Raw genomic sequence first — 27,679 nt, 5'->3', positions numbered from 1 at the left:
ACCGTCGTCCACGTCCGACAGCTTCCTGTGAAGATTGACGATCTTCCTGCGGAACTCTTCGTCCTCTTGGCTCAACTTGGCGAAGATGCGATCCCGGTCGGTCGCGTCGGAGCTGGAGCCGACGCTCTTCGACGTCGTCGTTTGAAACCTCTGTCACCACCATCCCACTTGATCCTTCCCGCTGCCGGGCGAGTCCTCCTCCTCCGGGAGCGGCTCCAGCCTCCTCCTGCCCAGGAAACACCTGAGCGAGCTGAGGCTACCGCTGCCGAGCAGCTGGTCCATGTTCAGCTCGGGCAGGCTGCAGTCCTCGTTCTCGGACTCCTGGTCGGCGTCGTCCTCCGTGGACAGGTTCAAACCGTAGTTGTCCTCGCCGGAACCGGCCGCGTTGCCCGCGCCGTTCGGCGGCGGCTATGGAAGTCAGGCACAGCTCGGGCTAGTGATTCTTTGGAAAGAAAGGGCAAGCATTGTCATGCAGATGCGTGCGAAGCTTACCAACTAACTGTTCTCTCTTAAGCGGACACTCTCTCGTTACTTTTTATCTGATTCGTGCTAGCTGAAGGTGTAGGATCGCCCAACGGGCTCGTTCACGCGCGGACAATGCTTCCAACAGATTTGCATCGCGATCGTTCGAGATTGGATACACGAGAATTGCGGTGTGGCTGACAAAAGGGGGACAGGGTGAAACAGAGGGATGGAGAGATAGAAATAGAGTAGAAGAAGAAGAAATAGAAGTAGAAGTAGAAGAAGAAGCAGTCTTTGAGAAACTAAAGATATCTTACCTCTGCAAATCGCAAGCTTAGTTTGTACGTGGGGTTCGGAGAGAAGGGAAGAGTTATGATTAGGAGGAAAACTCGCGCTACAACTCGGAGAGTTTTCTATTGGCAAACGGCCGCGACGAAGCGAGTTGACGGTGCGCGAAGCGGAGCGAGTTGCTTAAAGTTTGGCTGGATCGCTCGCGTCGTCGAATTGATCGAAGCACGTACCGATCGGCATTTGCTCGAGCTCGCGCCAGTACCTTCGAATGCCGACGTATCGTACGATCTTGAAATAGTCTGTATGATTACCGAACTCGCGGGGAAGCTCTCGTCGTCGGGACCACCGGAGGTCGGCGTTCCCCAGATATCATCACCGGAGGTAGCTCCGGATGTCGTTCCCTCCTCGTCATTCGGGTCCAACGAGTATTCCGTTCTCTCCGGTGGCACCGGCGGCTGAAGAAGATATCCACCGACACCTTCGCTCAGCTGCTCGAGCAAAACCATTTTACTGACCACGTAGCTGCTCGCTCTGGCTGTCCAGGCTCTCAGACCCGTCGGCGGAGACTCGGTATCGCGGTTCTCCTCGTCCCCCTGCTCCTCGAGCTCGTCGTCCTGATCCAGACTGCTCATCGTGCCGAACCTTCTCAGCGCTCTGGAAGATCGCAAGGTAACAACTCGCTCCGATCAACGACCTCTCTCTCCGACGCTCACCTGTAAGGCGGTTCACCGTCGCAGTCGAGGTCGTCCTCGCTCCCATCCTCCGTGTTGCCGTCGGCTGGAGTGTAGCTGGGACTGTTCCGACCGGGACTGTCGTACAACCCGTTCCTCAGCCTGTGCTTGGTGCAGAGGTCAGGCGTCGGCGGCACCACCGAGATCTTCGGCGGCAGCGGCGAGAACGGGTCCCTCGTCAAAGGCGGCGTCGGGCAGCCCGATCTAGACGGATCGACAGATCGCGAACAAACTTCTCCAACAGCCTGGAGAATATTCTCGATATGCCCGTTACCTGTGACACCTTCGACAGATGTTGATGGAGCTCGTCGAGTTCTCTTTGGACGAGCCCAGGCTGCCGTTCTTCTTCGTCGACACGCTGTTGGACTTGACGGTGCTGAGACTCGCGCTCGACGCGGTGCTCTGCTGCTCCACGTCCGAGTTCCCGACCTCCGTGACGACCTCCTCGGCCGGAGTGTTCTGACCTCCGTCCGATTCGCCGATGCTCTCCTTCGGAGCCCTCGCCGCCAGCTCCTCCGCCGTCCATTCCTCGATCGGAGCCTCCTCGTGATCCGGCGGCGGGATCTGGTGCGAGTTGCGCACCCATTGCGCCAGGTGATTGTCTTCCCGCGAGTTCTTGATGATCGTCTCGATACTCTCCGCGGAACGGGACTCCTTCTCCTCGTCGGGCTTCGGCGTTTCCCTGATGGTCTGCGTCACGCGACGCGATCAGAACCGAGGTTCTCGTCTACAGGGTGTATCGAAGTAACATGTCGCGACCACGGTGGTGTGATACACCTTCGATTCGATGGAAAGGATTCAAGCTAAGTTCATTCTGCTACTACACCGTTTTACACATTGCGGTGTTTTTCTCTTTGTCTAAAAAGAGCTGTCGCGACATACATTTTGAAACACCCTGCACAACACGCGACACGTCTCAAGAACACACCAACTCTCTCTCTCTCGACTCACCTGCGAGCTTTCCGTGGACTCCCTAATGGTGGCGAAATTGCTACCAGTGATCGGACTCTCTTCCGGACTGTCCTGGCTCGGCGTCCCCCCGTATCCTGTATTCACATAGATTCTAAAATACAACGGATTAGTGCAGTGCAAACGAAAGGTACGGCCTGCCGGATGCGTCATCGAGACGCCTCATCGCGTGGCTTCGTGCCCTTACATTTGCCGCTGAAGGAGGTTGTGCCAGACGGCTTTCAGCTCCGGGGTGGGAGCGCGTAGAACCAGCACCCGCCTCCGCGGCCGACTGTGGGGGCTGCAGCCACCGCTGTTGCTCACTTCCACGTGGCCGTTCTCGTTGTTCCCGTTCGGGTTGATGGCGACCTGCAGCCGGAACTCGGTCGGCCTCTTGCGGACCGTGAAGCAGGCCTCGGCGACGTTCGACAGCCGCAGGGGCTCCTCGGTCACGAACAGAACGCGGTCCCTGGAGACGCGAGCGAACACCAGGAGGTCGGTCAGCAGCAGGGCCCAAGAGGGCTGCAGGCGGGCGCGGCCTTCGACCTTCGCGAGCGCACCCCCGAACAGCCTGCAACGGTACACGGTTCGGAAAGCGGAAAATCTAGAACGGAGGATGTTCGGCAACGTCGACCGACCATTGTCTTCCGGGCATCGCCAAGGTGAATGGTCTGCATCTCGCGAAGACCAGTCGGGACTCGACTTCCTGCAAGCTGAGCAAAGGTCTGCCAGTGTCGCGGGGCGGTTCCATGACCCCGGCGTTCGCCGTCGCCTCCCTGTACCCCTGAGCGAGGTCTCGCGCTTGCTGGCAGTTCCTCGGCGAGGCCAGTCCCAACAGTCTCGTCATCTCTCTGAAACGGAAACCCTCGATGACTCGCGGCACGAGAATCGGAATCCCCTAACGCAGCGGTTCTCGACTTCTGGGTGCGCGTCGATGATATTAACTCCAGGTTGTTTTGTTATCAGCAACTGCAACTAATTTTTATAGTATCTCTGGTGCAAATGAGAAATGCTATAACATACCTTCTATCTTTTAATAAAAATCTAATAATAGTAGGTTCTTTAATTCATTAAAATATTTAATATTATAACTGGTGCAATCTTGGAACCTAGAGTGCAAAGGGTTAACAATGACGGAAAATGCCGAGGAAGAAGTTACAAGGCTGCTGTTGTAAGAGAACTCGAATCGCGAAGTACGCGAGAAACGAAAGCCTACGAATGTCGGATAGTTCGATCGTTCAGCTAACCCGAGAATCGAGGAAGAAAGATAGTTTGTCAAGGGATCAACGGCACTGACAAATGAATTTGAGAACCGCTGCCCTGATGCGTACCTATAGTGCTCCAGCGGCAGAAGCAGTACGCCCGTCAGATCGGGTCGCCTTTTCTGCGGAACGGCGGGCTCGCAGACGAGTTTCGCGAACGCCGTGTTCCTCCTGAGGGCGACCAGAAGGCAGCAGGCCCGTTGCAGGCCGCTCAGGTATCTCCTGTAGGCGGCGGTGATTCGCGGGACCCTGCACAGGTAACTGTCCACCCCGCCGCCCTCGTCGCGTATCTCCTCGGAGATCTTGAGCAGTTCGTCCAGGTTTTGGAAGAGTATCAGGTAGTCCGCGGCGGAGAGGACGTCTCGCCTCTCGGCCAGCGGCGCCATGAAACGCGTGTGCCCGCTCTTCAACACGCCCCAGTACCGCGTCTCTCTGACGGTCAGCTCCTCCTCGGGCGGCGCGTCGGGCGCCAGGTTCGGGAAGACCTGAACGCGAGCACTCGGAAAACTTGCGCTCCGCTCCAGCTTGAACGGTATCGCGGAGCATGCAGGACGAGACTCCGTCGCAACGACGCTGGTAACTCTCGCGCTGGCAACCGGATACCTTGATACTCGATTTTTCATTCGTCGCTCCGTATCTTGGACAACGATCGAAGATATCGCGACACTGGAGCTCGAATACAGATACTCCGGTTGCCGACGCGAAGGTCACCCCTTGCACTACGAGTCAAAGATCACCGGGATTTCGCTAGTGAAACGTCGATCGGACGTTGAATTAAACATCCCGAATGAAACGGTAGCGCAAGGGGCGGACTGTGCCAAGGGAGGTACAAGGGTGGAAGAAATAAAGAAAACGCAATGGTTTGAAACAGAACTTGTTGAACAACAAAAAAAGTAAAAGGAAAAAGACGACCGTCGTCGTTACAGAACATAACTTAAGCCGCGGCTTAACTACGCACCAGTTCGACGCTAATCGTAGGTGGTACTTCGGAGTCGCAACGAGGAATGCACGGGGAACGAGGCGCGCGCGGCATGCCGAGCAACGAAACGCGAAACAAGCCCCGAGAGTCAGCGCATGCAGCGTGTCGCGGCCCGTTCCTGGCGGGAATCGAACGAAGATCGACTGTTTCTCTACGCGACACACTCTGAGCAAAAACATCGACGCGACAGATCCACGGTGAACGATCTCCGAACGGTCCGCCGGGTTCCGCGGTGATCGGACAGGCGAATCATACGGTTAAAAGTAAAAGAAAACTGTTGGCAAGCGAAGCTAGGAAGAACCGAGACGCTCCCCGGTGTGTCTCTCTCGCAGGTCCCCGTTCCTCGAGAAATCGCGCTCGACGCGGCGAGGGCTCAAGGCTCAGACGAGGACGCCGGTACCGACCTCGGCGTTGAACGCGACCGCGTGCTGTCCACCGGAGACCGGCTGCTGCAGGCTGACGTTCATCGAGCTGGGTCGGTGCATCGACGAGTGAACGTGTCCTCCCTTCCGGTAGACCTCGAGAATCAGCTGATTCGTGGCCGCCTGGATCAAGCCGAGGATCTCCTCCCGCGGCCGCGTCACCACGTTCGTCGTGTCCACGAAGACTACGTGGTCACCTGGCCTCAGGCCGGACCGCTCCGCCGGGCTGCCGGGGTCCACGCGCTCCACGCGGGGCGGCCTTCCCCAGGACAACGAGAATCCCCATGGCACCTGCGACACAGCGTGACATTCCTATCTGTTCGTGCCTATCGATTTCAGAGATTTCAAACGGTTTCACGGTGTTAATCCTATTCAACATCTCCCGGTGTAATCCTCTTTAACGCGCCCACCGCCACGAGAATTTTGCCGCTTTGCGTAACGATGCCTCTTTCGTGACGAACGCCGTTAGAAATTTCCATTGGAAACAACGCTGTCGAGCGTCGGGAATCATCGATCGGTCGACAGTGTACCGTTACACCGTTGTTCGGTTACGAGGTATTTTCATTCGTCAACGTCCTCGTCGTCGCAATCGTTCCGAGGCGACTCGGCGCGGCGGTGAACGCGTTAAATAGTGTTTAAGTCGAGATTTCCTCCGGTTGAAAAGCGCCGACGGGGAGCGACACTCTTGGGACGGCACGGTCGAGCCGCGGGAGGGCGTTCGACGACGAGCTGCGACAGGGGGTCTCTCGAGAGCCGCCACATACGGAGCGCTGCCTCGCTAAAGACGTCGACAGCGGGGTTTAAAAGGAGGCCCACTTTCAGACTCGAGATCGGGCCTATTGCCGCGGCCCCGCTCGAGAATGCGAGCCTGCTGCGAGTCCCACTGGGTAATCGCTAATCGCGCGACACGACAATTGAGCCTCGGCGAATCGGTTAACTCCGCTGCTCGAGCTTTTTTTCAGATTCCGAATAATGAATGCGCTCGATTGGCTATTAAGTCTGTACGTGTGAAACAGGTTTATCGACTCCGCGCATAGAGAGGAGTTTTCCTAGGCAATAGGGGTGGCTAGTTAGCGTGTCGGTTAGCTACCTGGTTAGCTGTCGTCTGTCTGATCAGTCTCCTCGTGACGGTGCAAGGTGTCCTGCCGCCTCTAGCCGTGAACCCCGGGTGCAGCGGTAAACCGGTCAAAGGATCGATCGGTTCCAATTCGAGGTGCCTCAGATACGTCAAGTTCTCGCCTCCCGAATTATTATTATCTGGTTCCCCGTCCTTGGACAGGGGCGGCGAGACTCCGCAATCCTGCGGCATGCCCGCGTACAGACTGCTCGTGTTTCGTCCGGTTCCTGGTTCTAGCGGATGCCATGTCGCTTCCTGAAAATTCACGGTGCCCTTGAGAATCTGCGATCCGGCGGGGAGCCCCCGGCGACTCGGTTACCTCGGGACGCATGGTTCCGCTCGGAGCACGCTCGCCAGCGTGTACCGTCGACCGAGGGTTTCCGGGAATATACACGATCTCCCGTCCCCGTTCGCGACGCGTCCCCGACGGTTACTCGGCCCGTCCGCGCGTCGGGCGCGCGGCGAAGTTCCCACGATCGTTCCCCGGCATGACTGCGCGGTTCAGCAGAACACGAAGATCTTGAGGAGTACGCCGATCACGAAGAAGACCACGCAATAAATCGCCACCACGATCATGTTCGCCTTCACGCGTCGCGGAGCAAAATCAACGACCGGTTCTAATTGGCCCGCCAAGAGTCTCGGACAGCGGCGCGCACCTGTCACTTTTAACGAGGTCAAAACGCGAGTGAATCTCCGCCGGACAACGTTCCGCTCCGTTGCCCCGTAACCAGCTTAACCCTGACCTTAAGCCGGGAAGACTTAGGAGTCGCGATAAACAGCTGACGCGCGATGCCCGTCGAACTTCCTCGTCAAGTTCTCCTCGTCGGGCCGGATCGAAAAGCTTCGCGACGCGATCGGGGGAACCGGTCGGTCGACGGGACCGGGACTCGTGTCCCGAATGGATCTGGTTAGTTACCTTGTCCTGCGATAGCGGTAGAGGCAGAGTCATGCAGCCCAGCAGTTCGCTACGTCTGAAACACAAAGAACGAAGGCGTGCATGAGGAGTCCGTATCGAAGCACGCGCGGATGCACGTATCGGCCGATGCAGCCCCTCGGCTCGTGCGTGTGTGTGTGTGTCGGAACGCGTACGTCATACTATCGGTAGTGGCTCGGCGTGCATGTGTCGCGGCCGCATACACGCGACTTTTCGACTATTTACACGGCCGGGGGGGGGGAGCGGGCGGAGGAGGTCGGAGGGCGGTCGCAAACAGCGTTGCAGAGACGCGCGGATGTGACGAAGTGCACGTGGCGAGCGCGGTGCGCATGCTTCCAGGGAATCGATTCCCCTCCTACCGCATGGAATCCGCGTATACCCCAGAAATTCGTTTCGGCGTGCGGATGGACCGTTGCCTCGGCGTCGACGGGAAAACTATCCCGCTTCGGGACCGACCGCTTATCGACCGGCGAATTACCTTTGCACGCCGGCTGGCCCGGGATCCCGGCCGTCAACGGGAGCATCGGGTTCACGAGGACGCGGAGCAGCTCCGCGACGACGCTACGGCAGCGAGAGTCGCAGTTCTTGACCCCGATAACTCCTCGGCGCGTGCTTCCGTCGACCGCCGACGCGAACTGGCGACCATGTTCCCTCGGCTGGTGCACACGGCCGACGAATCACGCCGGCCAACCGCGACCTCCCTCGTGCGTCCGCTGCGAGCAGAGATTCCTCGGGCAGAGATGCACGCGGACGCGGCGGCTCGCGTGAGATCGGTATCTCGCGGGTACGCGACGCGATCCACTGTCGCCGCCGAGTTATTCGGCCGAGAGAAGTGCTATCCGCGCCCGGAACGCGCCGCGCGGCGCACGAACGTACCGATCGCGGGCCGAGGCAGAGCGGCGCCGCGTCCGGATATCGGGGACGGAGGCGCGAGAGTTCCGACCGGAGCGATTCCGCGCGAGTCCTGTCGGTCCGCGGCGCGCGACCGAGCAGCGAGCCCCACTCCGTTATGTCTCATGTTTTTGGAGCATGCTCACCTTGCGCGACGATCCCTGTGCCACACCGCGATGTCCAGGGACGTAGGCTTGCTGGCGCAGTGATTGTTGCTCGCCGGACAGGGCAGTATCAAGGTCTCGTGGAAAACGGGATTCGGCGTGGCCCTGTGCACCGCTGTCCTCTTCACCACCCCCTCGCCGTTCGTGTTCTTCAGGCTCGCCTTCACGTAAGCGTGGACCGGGCCCTCGTATGCCCTCCTGAGGTCCTTGCACCGTATCACTGCACCGGAAAACAAACGATCAGCTAGGATACCGTCGCAACGGCCGGAGGATCCCTCGCGGGTCTTGATCGGCGGGACAAGCGCGGGGGACACGAGGTGTGGGGAGATTGGCCGAGAAATGCGGCTCCGATCGGTCGTCGTCCTGCTTACGATTTCCATTCGTCGACGCGATCCCTCTGCTCCGGACGTGTCAGCCTCCTGTCGAAGACTAGCCAGCGTGTCCGATCGGATACGCGTCGACGGACGAGAAACCGTCTCGCGCAGCGACCGAGGCGAGCAAGGACGAGAGACCGATCAGCCCCGCATTCCTCGGCCTGGCCATCGAGCGGTACACGTACAGCAGCCAGCCGTCGCCGTCCGACCGTTCCCCTGCACGCGCTACTCGCGGCGAGCGTCCGAACGATGCGCCGCTCCTCCACTTGCCGAATCCGCCACGGACGGTTCGCCTCACTCCGATCCGCTCGGGGAACCTCCGCGGCGTTTGGACCGAAACGGGGATCGATGCGGCCACCGGGGAAACCGCAGCGGTGGACGGAACTTATCGACGAGACGAGACGAGACGAGACGTCTCCTGCTCGGCTCGGGACCGAGGGGCGCGTGCCTCTCGCGGACGGACGCGTCGCGGGCCCGACGAGGGTTGTTTACGCAAGGATGTGTACCGCGGAGAATCAATGTTGGTAGGCCTACTAACCGGGAGCCAATTGCCAGGAGGGTCTGTGGGTTACTGGCACACTCGTGAATCGCGGGGCGCCAACTGAAACACACCCCCTTCTCGTGCCACCGGAATGGCGCATGCCCTTTCACGCGAGCTTTTCAGGGACGTCTCGGCGCCGCGAAGACCCGTGCGAATTTTCGATCGCGCCGGCCTATCTGTTCGACTCCGGCGCCGCGGTTCTCGAATTTTCAAACTCTCGGAGGTTTTCTCGGGAGGAAATCAATTAACACGAGATATGCCGAGCGTGCGAGAATAGTACAGAAACATAGATACTCGAACGTTCGTAAGAAACGAGAGAATTACATCCTCTCGCGAGTAAGAGATATTTCCGATGCACCAAGAGAATTCTTACTTCGAACCCGTTCGCCCCGATTCCACCCCATCCGGTCTACCCCATGTTGAAACGCGTTTTACAGGAACCTCGAGGAATACACTGTAAGAGAGTAATTTACCTCTGACGTGTATCTGATCGCCCGCAACGGAGTACTCGATCTCGATCGAGCCGTGGCAGTTCGGCCGCGGCGGCTCGCTCTCCGGGCTGAATTTCAAGCATCTCCTGACGGTCGCGACCAGCGGTGCCTCCGGCGTGTTCGACACCGAGTTCAGCAAGGATTTCGAGCTGTGAAAGTCGTCGGTGACCGTCGACTTCGGGCTGTCCAGCTCCCAGGAGCTAGCTTTCCTGCCGAGCTCCTCGTCCTTGGGCGGCTCGTCGAGGCCGCCGAACAGCTCTTTCGGCGCGAACGCGCATTTCTCGTCCAGAGTCGAGTCCAGGTCGGTTTCCAGGGCGAGCTTCTTCACGTTGGGATTCACAGCTTCCACCAGGGTGTCCTGGGACAGCGGTGGTTGGCCGCTGGTCGAGGGACTGTGGCTGGACAGCCGCCTCTTCGCTCGCTTGCCCTCGTACATCTTCTCGTTGTCCTTGCGATGCCGCTTCCTCCGGATGCCCCGCTGCCTCTTCAACGTGAACTCGCCGTCCAGCTCGTCGGGCGGAGAAGAGAACGCCCAGGACATGGGGGACGGGTCCTCCAGGAGCTGACTAGCCGAGGAGACCGAGCTGTCGTTGTGGCGGGCCGACTCGTCCTCCGCGTTCTCCTCTTGCTCGACGATCGTCTCGTACGTGTGGTCCGATTTCGTGAGGTTCTCCTCCTCGCGGCTTCCTTCCAACACCTTCTTCCTCTCCTCCGCGTCCCCCAGCAGGATCTCCGCCACGGTTTTCCCCGTGAAATTCATCTCCTGCTCCCTGCTCGAACAGAACCGCGCGGTGAACCTTGGGTGATCGCGATACGAATTAGGTCGGAGATCTCGCGATTCTAATTCGATCGCCGACTCGAAAACTTTGCAATTATCAGCTTATCGTGAATGGACCTCTCATCGTTAAAGTTTTAAACGCTCACGGTGAATATTGGATGATCGCGATACGCATTACGTCAGGGATATCGGGATCATGAACAGATCGCCGACTCGAAAACTTTGCTACTGTCGGCTTTTCGTGAATCAACCTTCCATCGTGAATGTTTTAAATTCGCACGGTGACCATTGGGTGATCGCGATAGGAATTACGTCAAAGATGTCAAGATTCTAATTTAATCACCGACTCGAAAACTTTGCTATTGTCGGCTTCCCATGAATGGACCTTCCATCGTTAACCCTTTGCAGTCCGAAGTGCTCTTGGTTTCTCGCGTTGAGGTTCGCGTCGACGTCAGTCCATTCGATTACAGCTTAATATGCCGCTCTATTTATTTATTCAAGAATATTTCGGAATCATTGAAATATTACCTTTAAATGGTACAACTGTGATACAAATAAAGATAGAAAAAATTGTTAAAGGCAGAGGTTGCAATGAAATAGAGTCTGTCTCGACATAGGACTGCTAAAGGTTAAAGTTTTCATTCCAATGACGTCGGTCACGGTGGAATTGCATGATGATTAGTAGAATATCCAATAGAAATGTCGGATATGAAACAGGACTGCGAGAAAGCGAAGAGACAGCCTATAAAGAGCAACCTAGCGAGGATACGGCGATAACGACGTCGCGACAAGGACTGTCCTCGCGTCGCAATTACCCAAGGTTCGCGTCAACGGGAATGACGGGAAACGCGGCGTTACCTGTTGAGGACCTCCGTCACGGTGTTGTCCATATTTTCGAATTTAGGCAGATCCTGGTCGATGGCCAAGTGCGAGAGTTTCCCAGCCAGCGGCGTTTGGCCGTGACTCTTGGCTTTGAAAGGACTGACGGCCGCGGCGTTCTTGGTGTGGTAGGGCGTCTTGCATCGCGCGTGGATCTTCGTGATCCTCGCCAGTTTCGGCAGATAAGCGGTCTTCACGGAGCCGGGCAGCTTCGGCTTGGCCTCGCCGCTAGGGGAGTAGAGCCTGTTCTTCGCCAGGGGAACGGAGTCGGACTCCATCACGTCCTCCGGGCTGGTGGCCATCGAGATCTGCTGGAAGAAGTCCGAGACGTGCGACTGCAGGTTCGCCCTGGCCTCGTTCACGATGTTCTGCGGCAGCTCGTTGTCGCTCTGGAAGTTTTTCGCTCTGCTCTTCATAAAAAGCGCGGGATCGGTTGGCAGGGTCAGAGCCGTCGGGCATTTGCTGCCGGCGGGGAACAGCGTCAGCGGGCCAATGTCGGCGTCGACCCGCGGCGTGCTCTGATAGAAGCTCTCCGTGACCGATGATTTCTCCGGCTGCCGTGACATCGACTGACGTTTCGTCGGCCGCAGATTAGGCTTCGTTGCCTGCAACACGAACGAACCAATCTCTCCAGCCCCCGTCGTGCCCTTCGTCCCCGCGGCTGAACAGCCACTCTTCGACTGGGAAATATACAGTGTGTCCCACTTGAGCGCACTCGCTCGATTATTTCTGTGCCGCAGAAATGTTTCGGACGAAAGTCGTACGACCGCGGCAAATCTCCGATGAGACAGAGCGACAACTTCCAGTACGTGCCTCTGTACGACTTTCGTTCGAAACGTCTTTCGCTTCCTGATAAGCGTCGAATTAAGCCTTTGCACTCGGAAGGTTTTCATTGGAAATGTTTGAACGCCTTCTGATGAGGTAGGGAGGATATTTTGTGAAACTCGACGAGAATTTACATCGAGGGACAAAGCTACTGTGAATATTTCTCAAATTGAAGCGTTATACGAAGTTTAATATCAAGTATCAAATTTTATAGTTTCACTGTATGAAACTGGTGAGCGGAAGGCACCTCTCGAGTGCAGAGGGTTAAACGTTAGAGTTGATCACCCTTTGCACTCGGAAGTTTTTCATTAGAAATATTTTAACGTCTTTTGATGAGATGGAGAGGATATTTTGTAAAACTCGACGAGAAATCACACTTACATCGAGGGACAAAGCTACTTTGAATATTTCTCAAATTGATGCATTGTACGAATTTTAATATCGAATTTTATAGTTTTACCGTATGAAATCAATCGGTGAGCGAGAGGCACCTCGAGTGCAGAGGGTTGAGCGTTAGAGTCGACGCAAGCTCGACACACCGTGGAAAGAGGAGCGTACCTGAAAGTAGGTTCTCAAATCGCTTCCGTGGCTCCTGCATCTCCTCCTGCGAGCCGGCGTGGTCCTCGCCGCGACGTTCTCGTCGGCCTGGCTAGGTATGTTCCTGGTCTTGGTCCCAGCTGCGGGAGGCGTGTTCGACAAGTCCCGAAAAGGTCTGCGGGGCGCCTTGTTCAGGCTAGGCGGGCCGTGAGGCGTCGAGCTGTTCGCTGACAACGATCTCGAAACCGTCCACTTCAGCATCTCTGAGGGCAGAAAGCGGGTCCGTGAGCACGAGCGGAGCGTCTTGCGCACGTTCTCCTCACACCACGTCGCCGGAGCCCTCATCGATTCCGCCGGCGGAAGAAATCTTCGCGGCGCGCCAATTACCGCGAAATCGCGGCGAGACGCGGCGAGACGCGGCGATGCGGGCACCCTCGAGGAAGCTAATCGCAACATCTCGCGACGAGGGCGCGCGCGACCGCGGCGGGCGACGACAGCACCGATCCCGGCGGGTCCTACGGCTTCCCCAATTACGATTCCGACCGAATGACAGAGAAAGAGACACGAGGAGGGGCGTGGGGGCCGAGGAGAATAACAGAAAGTCGGTGACGAAATGCCGAGCACCTGTCACGGCATACGGGAAACAGGGAAACGGCGAAACAGGTGAAACCCGTACACCTGAGTCGGTTTCACGACTTAACACTTGCCTCCGCCGGGCGAACGTTTAAACGGGGCCCGCGATTCCTGCGGCTACGACTATTCACTTCGCTCCTCGGCGCCCGCGGCAGCAGGGAGAGGGTTGGCCGGACACCGGAGAGAACGGTCCTGCGAGCCAGCTGACCCGTGTAATCGCTGATTCGATTAGCACCGAATGAATTTCGAATGATTCCGCTTCGATTCGAGCTCCCTCGAAGCTCTCGCCCCTCCCCGGCGAACGGGAAAGGAAACGTTCGAGGCTCATCTTTCGGCGCTGGAGGGGTCGCGGTATTGAGAACGGGGAACAGGTAGGGAAAGGTTCAGGAACAGGAGGAACAGGGAGGAACAGGAGCAACAGCAGCACCGGTGGCAGCAGGTTTTCACTTTTAACGGTTCCTAGGGGGGGCTGAACGGGCTGCATTGCGAAGTAGGTATAAAAATGCATTCATTTGCATACAAGCTGTTACCATGCCGCGCATGCGTTCTTGCCCCGAAACACGCACTTTTTCACGCGCGTCCGCGCACTTTCGATGCCGCCTCTACCCGCACACACGGCCACCGGCGTTCCCGCGTCACACGGCCGTGTATACGCGGTGGCTCTCGTGAAACGGTACGGGCACCTGCCCATATGGTCGAAGCAGGCGTGCACCGTGCTCTCCATCTGGTCCGGCAAAGCACGAGACCTCGGTCGGTCGTTCGGTCGGTCGGCTCGGTGTCGAACCACCGTCAACGAGACGATCGCTATCTAAGCTTATTTCACCCGTCCTCCTCTGTTAACGTATTCTATTCTCCGGGCGACCCTTCCATCGGCCATTCACTTCCCCCGGCGGCCTTCGAATATTAAGACAGCTTTCGGCGCCACTGCCACCGTGAGAAAAACGCTTCGCGAACTTTCGTGCCGAGCATTGTGTCTTTTGTTTTTCAATTGCCGAGGTCCTCGCTATTCGAGACGTTCGAGCTGCTGGAAGATTGATCTGGTACCTGCGGATTCTAACCCTTACTCCAGGATGTTTTGTAATTAGCAACTGTAACTAATTTTTATAGTATTCCTAGCGAAAATTAGAAATGCTATAACATTCCTTCGATCTTTTATTTTCCTCGTACAAAATTCGGATGTGAGTGAAATCTAATGATTTTACGGTAGTTTCTTTAAGATTCATTAACACTAGGTTTACGGAACGCGTCAATTTGACGCATATTGGATTTTAGAAATATTATTTTAACTACTATCAAATCTCCAGTTTCCACAGTCTAAACATACGAGCATCAATTCTTTTAAGAATAATAGAATGAAGTGTACAATAAATACCCTTAAACCTAGTGTTAAAATACTTATTATAACTGGCGCAATACTCCCACAGAGTTCAAAGGGCTAGCAATCTTGGATAATAGATTTTATTAGTCCCTGTGTCGGAAGTTCTTTTTACTTCACGATGCGACAAAGCAAGGGAACGAATGATAATGCTTCGCGACTGGTTATCGTTTACCTTTATTTCCTAAACAGCTATTTCGTATGCTCCGCGTTAACCTCTTAGCCACGACGCGCCACTATAGCGGCTCCGTCGCTACCAACATACATCATAGATCATACCCAATTGTATTACCAACTATTAAAGTAAATTGTCAAAGTTCAATTACGTGTATCATATCTTTCAGAAAATTTATAATTTAATCATCAAAAACTTCGGAGCAGCATTGTCCGTACGGAGAAAGCCCCGCGCGAAATTCAGCCGTGCCTAAGAGGTTAAAGATCCAGCGCGGCGTTTATCCGGAGGAAGCCGACACGCCGAAAGCATTTAAACCGTTTCGAATGTACCCCGTAAAAGGGTGCGCGCTCGGTTTGCATAACGAGCCGCGATTTGCACGGCCAGGAATGAGCTCCGTGCAATCCGGCGAGCCGCACCTGCGACCGCGCCGCCGTTCCCCCCTCGCTTTCCGTGTCCCACTAAATTTCAACGGTTCGCCTACGCGACACGACTTTTATCAATCGAGCGGAAATTGAATTACGCGACGGCGATTGATCGAGGGACACCTTGGCGCCGTTAATAATCGCAGCTGCGGGGTTTCGATGCCGTAATTGCCGGGCTGCGATAAATCCCGAGTTCGTGCCGGGCAGCAGCGCGCTTAGAAGGGGGACGACGCCTGGTCCACCTGTGGACCTTATCGTTTCATCTAACGATCTCCGGTCTATGTACCCAACCGACAAATGCCCACCGTGGAAGCACGCCAGAAAAAGAGAGGCCGAGAGGGCGAGAGAGAGAGCGAGGGCGCGCTCGAAACCTGCGTGCGTTACGAGAGGAAGCAAGTGCACGGGAGGGTTCGGCGAGAGACGTTAAATTCCACCGTCGATTTACACCGACCCTTTTAACGACCTTTAAATGCAATCCGTGTGCTACTCGGCTAAAGTCCTTCGAGTACACGCAGTGGGAGCCAGGACACCGTGACCGTCCTCGGAGACTACGGTGGAGAGAAAGTTCAACGTTGGACGAGGAGCTTCGACGTCAATTGTTGCGAGAGATCGTCGAGTACATCGAAGATCTTCATAGACAGTAGTTGCGAGAGAGTTCGTCGAATAGATCGAAGATTTTCAAGGACAGTAATTGCCAAATATCGTTGAATAAATCAAGGATCTTCAACAACAGTAGTTGCGAGAGTTCGTCGAATAGATCGAAGATCTCCTACGACAGTAGGTGCAAGAGTTCGAGGAATAAATCGAAGATCTCCGACGATAGTTGCGAGAGATCGTCGAATAAATCAACGATCTCCAACGACAGTGGCTGCGAGAGTTCGTCAAATAAATCAAAGATCTCCGACAATAGTTGCGAGAGATCATCGAATAAATTAAAGATCTTCAACGACAGTGGTTGCCAAAGATCGTCGAATAAATCAACGATATTCAACGACAATAGTTGCGAGAGTTCGTCTAATAAATCAAAGATCTTCAACGACAATAGATTCAGCGAACACGAAAATAAATTAGAAGTCGTAGAAAATGATCTATAGCCGGTGTCGCATCAAATATGATCCACGGACTCGAATTCCGCCGAGTGGGCGCGCAAAAACTCCTTAGCCGGCCAAACCGGGCCGTATCGAAGGCGAGCCGAGCGACAAGTGCGGAACGACGATATCAAATCGCTCCGGTCCGTGTCCGTCGGTTTTATAGCGTGTGTAATATCCGCGATACGGTTCGGAATCGTGTCGCAGACGCGAGCAAGGGTCGACCGGGTCCCCCCGATCGGGTTTAATCCGTTTCGGCGCTCCCTTGCCTCGACTAGTCGGGATCGAGCCGACTCCTCCGAGGAGGAAAATAAAATGGGGCGACGGTTGAGCGTTCCCGACGAGACAACACCCCTTTTTTCGTCTAATGTATTCCGTGGAAGCTGTTTTTAACGACTGCCGCGAGGATGAGAATCGGCCAACGAAAAGTCCGAGCAACCCTTCCCATCGAACGACTTTCCTGCCCTATTATCGTCTATTAGCGAAGTAACCTCGTGCATATTCTCGTCGACGTTGTCCTCTTCGTGTCCTCGATCTCGTCGAAATTCGCCCCTTCGCGTGCCGGTGAAAGGAGCAGAGGCGAGCAAAGCAGTAAATTCTAAGCGCGAGTCAACCGATCGATAGAGATCTTTCTTTCCGCCTCTATTCGTTTATCTATTTTATTGATTCTCGCTGCGAGCATTAGCTTACGACGTCTTGCGTCTCGAATATCATCGAATAGATCTGAGCGAGCAGACTGGTGAAATCGGTAACTGGTATAGATAACGTTAGAAAGTGGGCTCGTGCTGTTCCGGAGTCGGCGACTGCCATTGAGATTAACGGCGAAAGGGAATCGTGCCCGACGGCGATAGAATTTGCCGCTAGCGTCGCTTACGCGATTAATTTGCGTGAAACGCGCAACAGACGCATCGTGCGAAAACCGCCGGCACAATGCGATTACTCACGGTCCGAGGGCAAGAAAGAGGAAGCCATTAACGGTCTCGATTTACCTCCTCGAGGGTAGCCCCGAAGAAAACAAGAAACACCGCGGATCTTAGCACGAGTTTCGGCCCGGGCCGGCCCCCTTCTACGCATGAAGGGAGATCTACCACGGACGAGCCCGATCTAATTCGGTCTTGCGGGCTGGATCGCGAGGAGGAACCGTCGAGAGCCTTTCAAGGGATCCTTCGAGCGACAAAAAGGGAGCAGGTGAGAAAGTACCGCGCGTTTCTTCGTTAACGATCAGCCGGAGCATCGCGTCTTTGCAGCTTTTAGCTTCGATGGAATGCTGCTGGATCTCCGGAAGCTACTTGTTTCTAATTGATCAGATCTCATTTTATTTACGACGCTCTGCTGTTCATCGATACAGCTAACCGATCGAAACAGACGGAGACAGGACGAACGGTTCAAACTACAAGTTAACATTGTCTTAATAAATTACAAAACCATCGAGTGCAAAGGGTTAAAATATACTCTGCGCGTCCTTCGACGAGTACACGCTCCATTTTATCTTATTGCGCAAAATGAGAGGTTTTCCCAGCTGAATTCCACAGTTAACTGGTTAACGACACGTTCGAAAGACGAAAACGGCTGCGAGAACCTCCGTCAACAATAAAATCCCGACACCCGAGGAAAACCGACGGAAACCCTAAACAAAACCCTCCCAAACTTCGGCTGCGTAAACTTCCCGAAGGAATTTATGGCCCAGCGCCCTAGCGATACTTCGTAACCTCGAGAAAACGTCTGCAAGTATAGACAAAAGCGACAAAGAAAAACCTCTATCTACCTGTAATGGACGCTTCGCGAGAGAACGGTCGAAGGGAGAAGGCCCAGGCTTCGTAGACGAGAAGACGCACCTAAGATGCTCCGAGTTTCTGGAAAACCGAGGTATCCGTATACCGGAGAGCTCGAGGAGGCTGCGAGCGGGGCCTAGGGGGAGGGCAGGTGAGCACTTCGTACCTAATCCCTTTTGAAAACGTCGTCTCGAACACAGTCGCGCCGAGGCTACACGCACGAGGAGTATACGGGCTGTGTACAGACCGCGAGCGGTCCCTAAAAATAGTCTATTCATCGCGGAGAACCCCCTCCCCGGCGTTCGGGTCCGTTTCGGCTCCTTTCGCGCTTCTCTCTCCGGCTTAGCTCGCAAAGACTCGGTTCTGATTTATATTGGATTGACCCCGGCCGCGCACACACCTTTGCTGTTTCGCTCTTTCTCTCTCTGGCACCCTGGATTCGGTCCCGCGTGTCTCGTCGAGTACGACGAGCCGAGGGGCGAAACGAGCAAGGTGAGACGAGCGGACATACGAGTTGCCGGAGAAGCAAGGGACCGGGGCTTTTCACAAGAGAGCCAGCCGAGGACAATCAAACGCGCATTCACGGGTATGGCGCGCTCGGTTTTCGGCGAGAGGCCGGGACCCTGGAATCGAACGCCGCCAGCCCGATCGGGGGATCGCTGAGCCGGGACAGGAAACTACGGGAGGAAGCTCCAAGAGGAAACGAAGACGGACCTCGAGCCCGCTCTATTTGGAGCACACCTGTCCCCCGTTTTGCAGCTACTCCTGTTTCTTATTCCCATGCCGTTGCGACCGTCGGGGCACCCGGACGTCAACCGACGTTTCCCGAACGCGACTTCCATGGAGGTGCTCGGAGATGTCCGAGCTCGAATTGATCGTTTGGTTGTAATGGGTGATCTCGTTAGTATATGTTGAGAATGAGCATGAAGTTTTAATGACTGCAAGGTAGCCAGTGGTGCTGTGTTTTGTGCAAAGCACCGTACTACGTACTTTGATCAATGTACACTTAGCTTTTCGAACTGTGTTGTTTATTTCTACAAATAAATATTCAACGCTATGATTGGATGTACTATGAATTACTAGCAATTGGAATGTAATGTGTTCTATCGATGATTGGATTAGAGGTGAAGCTCGAGTCCTCGAAGTTTCTGGGCTCTACTTTAACAATGGAACTGCCGGGGGTTAAAATGGCCAATGCTTTTTTTACAATTGGAAAGGGACAGATACTTGTTTAAGAAATTATTAATGAAGCGATTAATACCTAAAGTGAAACATAAGCCAATTGAGATCTAAATTCTAACGAATAAATTCACACGAACTACGGTAGTTCTAGTGTTCTCAGGTTACGGAGTACTCTCAGTCACCACTTGATTTCATGTGGTAAAACTATGAAATTTGATATTCAATATTCAACTGTATATAACGCATCGGTGTGTGAAATATTGGGATAGAAAGCTTTGTTTCTCAATTCACTTGCAATTTATCTTTGAGTGAATTTAAAAAATATCGTCTGTGTCTAGTTTGCAATTTTTCATTGAGTTAATCTAAAACATATATTCTGTATCTAGTCAGAAAATGTTAAATATTTCTAACGAGATACTTCCGAACGCAAAAGCTGAAAAAGGTACAAGTGCTCCCTTGAGAAACTATGAAACTGATTTTTCAAGAAATTCGTAAAGATCGGTAAGCTCGATAGCATCAGCGTTGAAGGTCGAGTCGTCGAAGCGGCGATCTAAGCTTCAGATAACAGACTCCGTAATGAATATCTCGGTCGAGAGAGGAGGCAGCAGCTCGACAGTTTCGCAAACACGAGGCTCCTCATTGGTACAACGTTACATTGTATAGACTCCGGGTCTCGCAACGGCCAGTCGATCGTCCAACGTTCGCGTCGCGTCCGGAACCCTTCCACCTTGCAGACGGCGAATCGGTTGGCGCGCTTTAATCCGCCGGAGGGAATAAGAATGGAAACGTAAATGACTCCCGAAGGAGAGACGAATGCGTTCGCATGGAGCCCGATTGAAATGAAACTGGAAATTCGCGGATTGTAAGGGAAGTCGGGGCACGTTTCGGGGCTGCCGCCGCTGCTGCTGCTCACCCTTTCCCGACGGCCGGGGGCAGGGTGCGGACATTCAGGACGCGCCTCGAAAATAAGACAGGAACAATGGTGGTGAAACGAGTCCTGGCGAACAAACGCCCGGCCATTTAAATGAAGGGATCCTCGAGAAAAGGTTCCACGAGGCTGGACCCACGGAGTCCTTCCAACTTTGACAGGAAAGTTTGTATGGGACCCACGGCCGGCCTCGTCGGCTCCTTCGTTACCGGTCCCTTTCAGTTTTTTTTTTTCTTCTTTCCCTCCGCTGCTCCTTATCCGTTTCCCTTTCGACCTTCGTCCTCGTGCGCGCTCCGTCCTTTTCCCTCGACAGATGTACCGAAGCCGCGCGCGCGTTCGCCTTCCCTTATCCGCCGCTTCGCCTCGCCGGCGAGCAGGCCCTTACAATTAGACTAGCTAACGTCGCGTTCGCCATTGTTCGCTCGAACACCCGATTCGGTCATCGTTCCCGGATACCCGTGGCTTCCCGTCGTTCCACGCGCTCGCGCGAAAGGATACCGCTCTCCGAACGACACTCCGACCACTTGGAATTTAACACTGGAGCGGAGTTGACTTAAAAATTTGTCTGTAGAAACGTTAACCTGTTGACTGTGGAATTTAGTTGGAAAAACCTCTCGTTCTGCGCGTAAACTAAAAAAATGGAGCGTGTCGTCGAAGGCCAAAAAAAATCAATTTTGATATACTGCGCTTTTGTTCCATGAAAAAAGGCTATATTTTATTCTCGAATAAATAAGTGTTATAGCTTACAATCCCATGTAAATGATAAATATCGATAAAACGATTTTTTTTTCTCTGCTTTCACATTGTTAGTTTCACAATTTTGCCTGTTTAGCACGCTCGAGTTAACTCGAGCGTACAAGTTAAAGGGGTTAATGAAAGATCAAAGCGAAACAAAGAATTACATGTTTATGTGGAAAAATAAAGGATTCATGAAAGAATTACAGGTTAAGCGTAGATCTATCGAGACTTCGATCGCTCAGTCTGCGTATTACTGAACAATTTCTATATAGATTTCTTAGAGGATCTATTATATTGTCAGTAATTGTGAAAGAATTTAGGAATGGATCACTTTGACATTTCTGCTAGTAGTGTTAATCTATAAACGATTCTGCGTTGGGAAAACGATCTTCGAAATAAACGTGTTCTCGCGTGAGAATATCGTGAAATAGTGAAGCCATAGATCAACGATCAAATAATAGTATATCAATAGTGTGCAACGGCAACGTCACATTTCCAGTTTATCTATACGAATTCCTAAAACGTTAGAGGTGCTAAGCGAAGTGGTTCGTTCCCGCCCACGAAACGTTGCTGTCTCCCGATCCTATAAATCACAACGGCCAACCCGCCCACTTCTCTTCCAACGACACGAATCACCTATTGATATCGGCATCGACTGAACGTGCACGATGTCCTTGCGGCTCGCTTTTGTCGACAGAAACGAAAGTAAGTGTAACACAGCATTGATTCGCTCCGCGGAACAGCTTCCCTCCCATTCCGCACAACTGTTTCGCGCGGCGCGGCGGAATGCCACAAAAGGATCGTTGAATCGTTTGTCGTGCCTTCGGCCCGCAATTCGAACGGGGTGAGAATGGACTCGTGGGCACGACGGGGACGTTGATTGATCGCCGAAGAATGGGCGAGAAGTCGCGGGTCCCCCGAAGAACGATTGAGACGTAACGCGACAACGATGAAAGGGCGCGTATCGATCGCGGTCATTAATAATTCAAGCCCGGCCGATGTCGGTGCGTTTACCGGGACGCCTCCGATTGATTCGGAGGTATGCAATCAGGGGATTGATCGCCGGGGAACACGAAAGACGCATCGACGGAACGCGATCGAGGACCTCGATTCCCTTGCACCGGCGCGGAAGCACGACTAATCGAATAAAACCTGGAAACATTAACCCCTCGCGTGAAGCACGACTCGCGATCGCAGTTTCTCACCGATCAAAAACGTCGCTAACAAGCTGCTCGCAGTTTCGATCGAAACACGCATACCGGTAATTAACGACATTAGCCAAGAACATTTCCCCTGAGCAAACTGCTGCAAAATCGAAGACTCTTAGAATTTCTGAAACGCTCCGTCGTTCGCAAATCGCCACGGCGAAGCTCGCAATTTCGATTCAAACAAGAATACCTTAGGTAATTAACGACATCAGCCAAGAAAAATTCCTTTGAGCAAACTGCAGAGCCGAAGACTCATAGAATTTCGTTGAAACGCTTCGTCGTTCGCAGATCGCCACGGCAAAGCTCGCAATTTCGATCCAAGCAAGACTACCGGTAATTAACATTAGCCAAGAAAATTCCCCCCGAGCAAATTGCCGCATCCGAAGACTCTTAGAATTCGTTGGAACGGTCGGTCGTTCGAAAATCGGCACGGCAAAGAAACGCTAGGCAGAAGCGTACGGGGAAACCCGTTCCGAGGCGAGGAGGACCGCTTCTCCGAAGCTCCGCGGCGGAACCGGTACCCGAGACGGAATGGAACTACTCACTGCGCGTCCTTGGGCGGGATTCTGCTGGTACATCCAAAAATCGAGGCCGTATCAGTCACTGTCCCGGTCACTGGTCTCAACGTCGTAGCACATAATTAGCGCGCGCGCAATCACACCGCGAGCAAGTAGCCCGGCACGACCCGATCCGACCCGATCCGATCCGCGAGGCGGCCGTAACGCAAAGGTGTATCTGCACGCACCGCGCGGCGCAGAGGTGTCGGAACGTGGCACTTGAACGGCTGGCTCTCCACTGGCGTGGTGGGGTCGGGGCCTGGGCCTTATGTAGGAAAGGGTCCCTAGGTGAGGCTACGGAACGGGAGAGACTGGCCCTCTCCTGCTCTATACTCTCTGTACTATACCTATATCCCCACCACTCGAGCCCGATGACCTGACCACGCCGGCCACTCCATTCGCCCCAGGTGGACGCTCGATGATCTGCGGCTCGCGAGAGACCGGTGGGTGCGCAGGATCCTGCCCGATCGGAATGTTAGCCACCGATAACGGGATGCCACCGGAGATCATTCGGATAGGATCTTCGGAAAGGCGTCCTTTCTCTCGGATAGTCCCTTGCTCGTCGATCCGCGATCATCGAATCGGGAAACTCTCGAGAACTTCTAGAGTCCCAAGGAACCGTGGGATCGAGACTGAGTCCTTTGTACTCAGACATTCGTACTTAACATTTCGGACGATGCAACGATCGTTTCTCAATGAGAAACTGGATTAACACTTGTAAGAGGCGCAGTGTTGAAGCGTTCATGTAAACGCGTTTTTTGATAAACAAGGGAACACCGTCATTATTCAGTTATTATTCGGTTATGATACGCGTTCCTGTTCGCAGTCGCGTGGTCGTATGGTCGATCGTATAACGTGTAATCTTAAATATACTTTATCAATAGTCAAAATATATTTAATATTATAACCAGCGAAAGTGTTATTGGAGAATCAACCTCTCCCGTTACCCGAAGAATCCCTTCTACAACATTGAAAACTCGTTCCGCCGAATTTTCTCCTGACATCTTACACACAACCTACCGAGCAGTTAAATTCACTTTCTGAAGTTCCTCTATAGCAACTTCAAGAGTGCATTCATTGAGACTTTGATCGATAATTCAGTATACGTGTTACTAAATCAGTTTCTTGAATAATCTCTTCGAGAAGTATCTGTCATCCTTTTAACAATTGCAAGAGGAAACCAGGAATGGGTCATTTCGACCCGTCTGGGTTTAGCGTTAATTGTGCTTTGATTAGTAGTTTCTCCGAGTGTCTTCTTTATTTCTTCAAATGTTGGATACTTTAAACTTGTGTTCGATGCTTTCAGCGAGAGGCCGAATCGGGGCTTCGAGTGGAAGCGTCTAGGAATGTTCCAGCGTTTCGCCATCGTTGGTTGGCTCGTCGGAAAGTCTGAATTCGCTATGATAGACATTGTTTCGAGATGTTCGCGATAAGAGGGAAGCGTTTGCTTGAAATTTAGCAGAGAACTGTTCGCGCCAGGGAACGGGTTAAGATTCGAGCACGGTATCCGCTAGGAAATCTAATGCGCGCCGCTAGTTGGCCGCGTCGTAATACGCCTGAAAAGGATCAGAACTCGTGCAAGAGAAAGTCGCTCGTGCCGGTTCGATCTGTTTACCGAGTCCTAAGCAGCCCACGTCAAACCAGCCGCCAGGTCTTTCACGTGATTTCCAATCTCACGGTTGTTTCCTCCACGGGAGACCCGGAGGTTCGGTCCCTCGGCGTTCAGGTAAGGCATATTGTACCTTTCGCAGCCGCGACCGTTCGCGCCGAAAGCCTCTTCTGCTCGAGAACCTCGGTTCCGCGGCGCACCGCAAATGTTCCGTGTTCACGCGATCGCCTAACGCGTCCCTACCGCAAAAAAGAGTCCGGCACAAAAGTGTTGCTCACCCTGAGAATTGCTTAACGCGTCGAAACGGCTTTCGCGAATCAATCAGACACTGAAAGGTTAAGATTAGAATATCAGGATTAGATCATCCTAGAAAATTAGGTTCGTTATGGCAATCGCGCTAGAACCCAGCAATTAGAGTGACTTCTAATTCCTCATAAAAACTGAACCGATTCTTCCCTTGAAATTTAACCAGTTAACTGTGACGAGTATACGTCATAAAGCTTGACACGATACTAATTCTTTCATAGATTCTTCATTTTTTCACATAACCATGTCTCCTTTGTTTCGCTTTGATTTTTCATTAAAATATACTCTACGTGCATTCGTCCTTCGACGAGTACACGCTCCATTTTTTCATTCTATCTAACTTTTCTGTCTTTGTTAACTGTTTTTCCACCTAAATTCCACAGTCAACTGGTTAAACTCAGGAAGACCGAAACTCGAAAAAAGTACAAAGGGAAGAGTAACGGTGACGATTTCGAGTCTCATTCGTGTTCTACAATTCCTCGCGAGAGCGTTCCCACAATAACGATAATCGCGAGAATTCTGAGCCGAGTGGTTTCGATCTCTCTATTAGTTCTAGCGCCGGCGAGCGCGGTATTATTCAATTACCGCGAGTTCCACGATCGGGGGAACGGCTGAACGAGCGAAAGGGGTGGGCCGACGTCGATCGCGGGAACTCGAGAGACGCCCGAGGGGCACGCGACAATCTTCCGGCCGTTACTTTCAACGGGAGCAACCGTTCCTTCGGCGAATAGGGGTCCCGAGGCAGGAACCGAATTCTTTTGTGCACTCCCCCGCACGTGCCAAGAAACGTCGACGGCCTCGTTCCTTATTCTCCTCCCCTGCCGCTCCGGGACACGCGTGGTCCAATTACTCGAGCGTATTCGACTTATTCTTCGGGTCCGAGCTCCTCGATCTCGAGCCTCTCGACGGATCCATTCAGGACTCGCCTGACAGCTGGTGTCTTCCGTCGAAGATCGATGCACGCGTTACAAAGAGGAGCTCTTTCTTCCGCTGTCCGCTCGTTTCCCGACTTTTTTCCGGGACTCTGCGTTCACCGTGAAACCTGGAGTCCGTCGGTCTACCTAGGAAGGTTTCCTGTCGCGTTCCTCGTCGCCTGAATTCAAGCGAACGCTCGAAACAAGGAGACGCGTCCTTCGACGAAACAGCGATCGGAAAGAGGATCTTGATCGTGGGACAGAGCTCGCGCGCGAGTCGCGGATGGAACGCACGAAAGTCGAGGTACGTTGTAACTGGAGCCGTTTTCACGGTTTCGTAGATGCGGGACAGCTGCGCGTACACTCGCTGGAAGCTCGCGCTCGCGCACCGGAGCGCGCGCGAGAGAACGCCGGGCAGGGATCCCTGCTCCTTTATCGAGAATAAAGCGGTTTCGTTATTGCTGCCGGATTTCGATGCGAACACAAGGCCCCGCATATCCTCGGCCATAATTAGAGGCGGCCTGCTCCGCGTATTCTTAGGCGCGACGCGTACCCGCACCGACCGCTGAAACAAAGAAACCCGGCACAAGGGGACCCTTGACTCGCAATTAAAGCCCAGTCAATGGTCCCGCGGATGAACGGGGGAGAGGCGAGATGAACCGAATTAAAACAGAGGAATTCAATTACCGATGCAGCCCTCCCTCTCTCCGTCCGACCTTTTCTTTCGCCAGTCGCGCGTTGTCTGCGAGCTAGACTTTGTCAAAGGCAAAGGCGATACCGTGGACAGCCCGTTTGTAACTGAAACCTGGAGAATTTCAATCGTAACAGCTGAGATCTTCGAATAGGGATGAACGAATACGCTTGCGACAGAAGAAAGTAATAAATATAACCAAGAAAATAATGTTTGGAGCTCTTCAATTTACCTTTGCTCTCCGATCTTCCTGTTTCTCTATTGAACGATCATCGACTCCTTTTTCTGTTGAAGATTCTGTGTTAATTCTCTGTTAACGTTCAAACACTTAACTCTTTCCACGGAAAACTGAATTATCGAACGCGCGCTACGCGTTTGAAAACATGAACATAAGGATAAACAAATTACCTGCGACAGAAGAAAGTAATAAGGATATAACCGAGAGAATAAGTCACATTTGGAGCTCTTCAATTCACCCGATCCCTCTTTGCTCCCCGATCTTCCTGTTTCTCTATTGAACGATCATCGACTCTCTTTTCGAACTTTCACGCGTCTCCCGATCCATCAGAGATCAACAGCCGGTGAACAGCCGAAAAAAGCGCGACTCGCCGCTCGAACGGCGCGCTGCGCGTTTGAAAACATTTCCCTAACGACCCTGTCGCCGTAGCCGGCAAAAGGGGAACGGGAGCCGTGGAGTTCCCTCGCGGAACACCTTTCCGTCGTTTCCATTTTACGAGGGAAAAAAGCCGCAAAAGGGCGCACACGTACGGAGGAATCGCCCCAGTTTTCCTGCAGTTTTTTCGGCGGCCGAGGGGTCCGGGGACGGAAGCGCCGTCGCCAAATTAGAGCGGAATTCGATTGTTCGGGCTCGCGGGCTGGAAACGATTCGGATTTTTTCAAGAGTAGGCGAACTGGCGACGGGGATACACCAGCGGGGAGACGCTCCCGTTCCCGTTCCTCTTTCCGCGCGGAGTTTTTCTGCCGCTTCGCCGAGTAGGCCCGAGTTTTCGCAGTTCCCACGTTCGCCGCGCGAACGTTCGATCCGACCGCACGCCCCCCTTTGTCCGGCGATTTCTTCGCAATACGCGGAAAGCCCTGTTTCTGGTTCAGGAAATAATCGACGGGGATTCCTCTCGGGCCGAGGAGTATATTCGCTGGTAATCTTCCCCCGGTCCCGGGGACAAAACGCGGCTTTGATCCACACCGTTCGAAAGGAGGTCTCTCCATGAAGAGCGCATAAATTGTCCGATCGTACCGAGGCGTGAGCCAAAGCTGACCCAATCTTCGGCCAATTTCCAGCATTACCGCCCCTCGGGCCGGGGTCAGTTTAGAAAACGAGCGTTCGCGCCGCCTAAGCTTCCGGGGAAATCGGGAATAATAAATAATGCAGCTGCGGGGATAACGGGCGCGCGCGGCGAAAATAAGGGCAGCTGCGTTAAAGAGTTATTAGCGTAT

General features: G+C 53.7%; 1 protein-coding gene across 7 annotated transcripts; it reads right to left on the bottom strand.

Annotated features, from left to right (window-relative positions):
* PsGEF (Protostome-specific GEF) lies at positions 1-22,931 on the bottom strand. 7 transcript variants are annotated; one of them, XM_076371922.1, is made up of 17 exons: positions 22,693-22,931; positions 12,648-12,889; positions 11,244-11,869; positions 9,590-10,377; positions 8,184-8,421; positions 7,129-7,183; positions 6,186-6,467; positions 5,078-5,386; positions 3,764-4,179; positions 3,071-3,283; positions 2,641-3,003; positions 2,436-2,547; positions 1,759-2,174; positions 1,467-1,688; positions 1,269-1,407; positions 984-1,208; positions 1-408 (listed from the first exon to the last, which is right to left on the bottom strand). In XM_076371922.1, the coding sequence occupies exons 2-17, from the start codon at positions 12,885-12,887 to the stop codon at positions 154-156; spliced, it is 4,899 nt and encodes a 1,632-aa protein (XP_076228037.1). In that variant the 5' UTR covers positions 12,888-12,889; positions 22,693-22,931; the 3' UTR covers positions 1-153. The 7 variants fall into 7 exon arrangements, 6 of the variants coding, with proteins under 6 accessions (XP_076228037.1, XP_076228035.1, XP_031844307.1 ...); XM_076371920.1 differs by having other exon boundaries at positions 984-1,407; XM_031988447.2 differs by having other exon boundaries at positions 1,065-1,407.
* Between the last annotated feature and the right edge of the window lie 4,748 nt (positions 22,932-27,679).

The sequence above is a fragment of the Nomia melanderi genome, chromosome 11 (genome assembly GCF_051020985.1).
Source record: "Nomia melanderi isolate GNS246 chromosome 11, iyNomMela1, whole genome shotgun sequence".
NCBI lineage: Eukaryota > Metazoa > Arthropoda > Insecta > Hymenoptera > Halictidae > Nomia > Nomia melanderi.
Note: the sequence above shows the minus strand (reverse complement) of the source record. Positions and strands in the feature narration are given on the sequence as shown.